At 28.0% G+C, this 5,462-nt stretch overlaps 1 protein-coding gene across 6 annotated transcripts; it reads right to left on the minus strand.

Annotated features, from left to right (window-relative positions):
• Nucleotides 1-322: 322 nt before the first annotated feature.
• On the minus strand, nucleotides 323-4,651 carry LOC113548681 (synaptotagmin-15-like). 6 transcript variants are annotated; one of them, XM_026949688.1, is made up of 10 exons: nucleotides 4,537-4,650; nucleotides 4,316-4,359; nucleotides 4,072-4,234; nucleotides 3,707-3,950; nucleotides 3,149-3,259; nucleotides 2,791-3,077; nucleotides 1,276-1,476; nucleotides 1,089-1,215; nucleotides 844-949; nucleotides 323-704 (listed from the first exon to the last, which is right to left on the minus strand). In XM_026949688.1, exons 3-10 carry the CDS (start codon nucleotides 4,215-4,217, stop codon nucleotides 373-375), a joined length of 1,554 nt encoding a protein of 517 aa, XP_026805489.1. In that variant the 5' UTR covers nucleotides 4,218-4,234; nucleotides 4,316-4,359; nucleotides 4,537-4,650; the 3' UTR covers nucleotides 323-372. The 6 variants fall into 6 exon arrangements, with proteins under 6 accessions (XP_026805489.1, XP_026805493.1, XP_026805492.1 ...); XM_026949692.1 differs by lacking the exon at nucleotides 4,537-4,650 and having other exon boundaries at nucleotides 3,707-3,774; nucleotides 3,841-3,950; nucleotides 4,316-4,489; XM_026949691.1 differs by lacking the exon at nucleotides 4,316-4,359 and having other exon boundaries at nucleotides 4,537-4,651.
• Between the last annotated feature and the right edge of the window lie 811 nt (nucleotides 4,652-5,462).

The raw sequence follows: 5,462 nt of genomic DNA on the forward strand, positions 1-5,462 counted from the left end.
ATGTAAAGTTATAAATACTTATAGTTTTTTAAATACAATTATTTCTGGAGGTAGGTTAATTCAATATAATTTAATAAGGTTTATAGCTACATATTGTGTTATTGATATTTTTAAATCAATAAAAATGTAGTTTAAGTTTTTTACATAATATCTTACAATTAGTAACTATTATACTTTATCTCAAAAAAGAAAATATAAAATTATACCTATACATAATAGCATTAATTTTGGCTTATAAAAATTATTTTCTATGTAGTAAACTACAAATTTCAATATAAATAAAATTTTCCATTTAAACAATAAATATTATACTACTTAATATTATATATTTTATATCAATATTTACCTATATATATTTTTGTTCTCTATACGTTATAAATATGTTTTGAATGTATCTGAAACACCATCTTTAGTTAATAGAACCTTGCCCCAAGGAGTTAAATCATAGCCTCTCTCTGTGTACAGAAAGGGCCCAAATATTACTCTTCCTAAATTACTTTCATTCCTTTTTAAAAATCCTTTTTCTTTTAAACCAATTACTATATAACCATTTGCGGTGGAATTTAAATCTATTCGTAAATCAACTTTAAATTCGTATGTTGCCTTAGGGTCATTTTTTGTGTTGGGCACTGATGGTGATTGATATTCCTTGATGCGTTTACCCTTGCTAAAATATGCTATTTTCACAAAAGTTTTCGATTTTTCTAAACAAATATATCATTTCATTATTTCAAAAATATATTAGTGAACGTTCTATTAAGTAAATTACAAGTTTTAAATTATACAAATATTGAAATATGCAATGTTCAATAGTTGATATAGATACATTATTATTTTACTAACCGTGTGGTAGATTCAAGTTATTAGCTTCATGAACAACTATATGCAAAGTTTCCTGTTGTTTTTTATAACTTAAACTGATATTGATATTGCAAAGATTTATATCGGGCTGTGGAAAAAAATTATATATGTAAACATAAAACATAACTATAAAAATAAAGATTTTACAAATAGTAGTATCTAATTACACTATATAATAAGTATAGAATTTAAAATATTATTATTCTATTCAACTTGTAAACTCTTACCCAAGAATGTTTATAGAGTTTAACACTTTGTGCTCCATCATTACTGGGTGTTATATTATCTAAATAAAATAAAGCATGACCAACTGCATCATATTTTCCTTGATATTCATGATCAAACACAGATATCCTAAATAAATTATTGCACTATTAAAATATACATAAAACATTTTCATTAAAACTTATTTACCTCAATACTTTGTTAGAAATACACTTGGTACTAATAAAAAAATCTTCATTTACAACAGGGCTCATAGCCGCAGCTATAGTTTTACTAGTTTTAGTAGTTTTTTCTTGAGGCAAAAGCGTAAGTTTTAAAACTGTCTTATACGGTCGTTTATCTTTTCCTTTTGGCGCTAATCCATCCAAATTCTCCACACGAACAAAGAGCCTTCAAAAAACAAAAAAAGTTATTTTAATTAAAATTCTCTAATTACTTTTATTACTTAAATATATGACTTTTAATAATATTAATAATCATTAATCAGTAAACATATTGTATATAAATATTAATATTAATTTTAATTATTCAATTGTGTCTATACAAATGCAATAATATATCGAACACTTCATATTAAGATATATCTAAAGAGGTTCATGAAACAAAAATAATGATTGGATATTTTAACTACTATTATAGCGGAAATTTGGGATAAATTGAGACGGCGAAGCATATATACCTATAAATAGACACGATTAGAAACTTGAGCAGAGAGAAGCGAAATTACATCAATTCACGATAAAAAGTTCTCTACGTATTTTAATAATGCAAGGCAGGAGAGAATGGTGTGTACAATCTTTTTGTGAACAATCAATAAATCCTTTTAAACCCACAGCTCTAACAATTTTTGTTATTTCTGTTAAAACTCAAAAAATATTAACCGTAGGTAAAATAGGTACCTACTTTAAATTTTTCACTTTTACGTAGTACATTATCATTTTCTATACGCAAGGAAATGCTTAAAATGTAAAAGGCTTAAACTAATTTTAAGTTATTTATACCACGCGTATCCATTAACTTAATTATATGGTAACAATTGTATATAATTAATAATTATTAGAAGTAAATAATAATAATTATTAATTTATGATACAATACTATAACAATAATTAATAATATAATAAATGTGATGTTTTTGGCAAACTACAATTGAACTGTCCGTATTACTAATTGAAAAATAAATGATAATATATATTTCTTAGGAAGTTTGAAATAAAAAGGTCGACAATATGATATCCACTCAAAATCGTTGTTCGATACAATGAATAAATTATTGAATTTAAATTTAATACATCCATTAAAGTGACCTGCCTTTTCAATAACAAGGTACACTTGAAACATAATTACGTACTATAAATCATGACTAACTTCTGTAGTCTTATTTAGTATTAAATCTGTATATAAAATAGGTATATGTTAGAACTGTTAAGAGTGGCGCGGGCCGGAGTAGTCTTTTTTGAGGCAATATCTCAATACCAAAATGGGCAGGTGAGTAGGTGAGTACTGGACAATAGATTTGGTGGCTTAGTGTGATAACAAGTTTTTAATAATAATATTTATACTATTAAGTAAAAAAAAATGTAGATCAAAAGCCGTGAGTGCATGTGTGATCAAATGGTAGTTTGCCTCAGGTTTGGAAATTATTCAGCATGCTGTCGCGGCACTTTAGTCTATATGTATATTGTATTTTGTTGGTAATATTACTTTTTTGTATGTTGATCGTATGTGATTTTAAAATTAACGTTCCCATAAGCTTGTTCTTGGTGTGCATTAGGATCAACTGGAGGTGCATTGTCTACAGGTGTTTTCCAAGTATTCGAAACCACCTCACTAGATTTTGATCTTATTGATGTTAATCTACTAGTGACATTAATCATTGATGTCGCTACTGATCCGAAACGATGAGGACGTGCAGTTGAATTTGATGTGTTGTCGTCGGCACTTTTTGACGATAATGCAAAACTATCGGAGTCTGTAGTCGACGTCATATCCTATAATTAAAAATCAATGTATTATTTTTAGTTAATTTATTTTTAATCGATAGAGGATAATCCCTTTTTACCTGCATACTCTGAGATTTAAGCCAACCCGTAGTTTCTTTACACGATGCAGGAGAAAGATAATCCATTTTATCTTCTTTCTTGGAAAATTCTTTCTTACCAGATGTTAAACTCTTAAAAAAATAATAAGGATAAAAACGCACTAACAAGAGTTAGGACGTCAATATCTAAAAAATGTTCTATTTTCGTACAATTTATTCTTGAGTTTTTTCTTAAAACTATCTGGTTTTTTACAATTGACTGGTCTTTTTATAATTGATTTGAAAACCATGTTATATTATGGTAAAATCGTTGTGTTTTGGTTTAATTAATAATGTGTATTATTTTTGAATGTTCAATCACTTATCATATATATATATATATTCATCTTTTATATTATATACAAATTATATATATGTAATTTATAAACGTGTAAACTTTTTAAATATATATATATATATGTTTAATAGAATTCAACGAACAATTTAAAAAATAATATATTGCTTGATTTTTATTAATTTTCAATAATTTACTAAATATCACTGGGTGTAATATTTTAAATATTTTAAAACCTAACTCACCAAATCTGGTGTTGAAGTAGAACCAGCTCCCGCTGTGATAGGCTGTAACATCATCATACTGACACCAGCTAATGTTTGAAATGAATTTGGAGTTTTTGGGTCTTTGAGTTTATTTATTGGTTTTCCCCATTTACCTTTTTTCTTCATGGTATGTGTTTTTGGCGGAGGGTCGTCGTCTTCGCCATCGCTCGTAAAACCTGACACTGAAAGTCCATCCTCGTCATGAGAAATATGTCGACCAAAACTGTAATGTGGTGATAATAATTAACTTCATATGACGTAAAGTAGTGTGCACGAGTACTATGTACAGAATTTTAAATGAAATGTAATGCGGTTTTCGTTATAATAACTTGATAAGTACCAACCTCGATATCTTTTGAACAGTGTAGTGTTCGGTACTGCCGGCAACTGAGTTTCCATTTTCTAACAGCCCTAGATTGAGGCCCACTTCCTCGGAACGACGACCGAAACCAAAATAAAATAAACAACATCGGTAACAATTCTTAAACATGTCAGTATAATTTCGCTCTGGAAAAATGAATAAGCCATTGACATTCTGGTTAAAACATTTCAATATCAAACCATCTGTTTTATATCATTTTGACGCACCACTGCAAACATATTATAACTGGTACGTTCTAACCTTGATTATTCTATAAGCCATTTAAAAAAATATTAGTTATTACTTAATAGTTAATAAACAAAACCGACTAATATTCTACTTTATAAAAGTTTCATAAGAGTATAAAACATAAAAAAAAAATATAGAAAGAAGAATTTGATTTTGTGTACTTCTACCGGCGAATATACTCAAATTTGACTGTAGTTACCTATAAACACTCTTGGAAATAATGAAACCTCAATGTAGACAGATGTTTCGGTCAACTGTGTAAACAATTTAGTATATTATGCAGGCGAACATCGGCATATATAGGCCCCTATCGGTGTAAAACTACACAAAAGTATATATGCTAGTGTGGTGTACTATATGTTTATCGGCATAGGAAGTACCTATCTTTTTATGGTGATAATTTTATATATTTTGCCAATCTGAACCTTATATATAACATATATATTTAATATTAATAATAAATAATTATTTATTCTTATATATATATATATAAAAAAAAAAAACAAATAATTTTTAATAGGTTCAACGTGTTATAATGGATTAGATTGAATATTATTGTATTGTTAGAAAATACTATGTAGGCACCTATAAAATAGTTTACTTATAACCAAAATTACTAAAACCATAAATTATTCACATAATTAGAACAATAAATCGGGGCATATCGCACAGGTCGCAATCGAGGTCACAACAATAAATATAATATCTGATTTGAGAAAAAGCTCTATACGTACCACACTACCATTTTAAAAAAAGTCCAACATGTATAGATACAAACTCTTCAGATTTTTAGTTCTAATTTTCTAAACTTCTGTGCTTCTATTATGGATCTACTAATACAACTAATCGGAGATTTCGATAAATGGATGAGCAGAAAGCACGAGGCGTTCACATATCAACACAGGCACTATATGGACAATGCTATATTGCTATGGATCATGGATGCCTGCGTATTACTTGTGAAAATATAATAGAAGAGTAAAACTAAATTTTGAACTGAGTGCACTCTCACTACCTCTACTCTATAGATAATGCGGATCATATACCTACCATAGGTATCATTTAAGACTCGAGTATGACCGGTGTTCAGCACGTATCGTGGCTATCACAAAAATGTGATTAGAA

The sequence above is a fragment of the Rhopalosiphum maidis genome, chromosome 1 (assembly GCF_003676215.2).
Source record: "Rhopalosiphum maidis isolate BTI-1 chromosome 1, ASM367621v3, whole genome shotgun sequence".
Taxonomy (NCBI): domain Eukaryota; kingdom Metazoa; phylum Arthropoda; class Insecta; order Hemiptera; family Aphididae; genus Rhopalosiphum; species Rhopalosiphum maidis.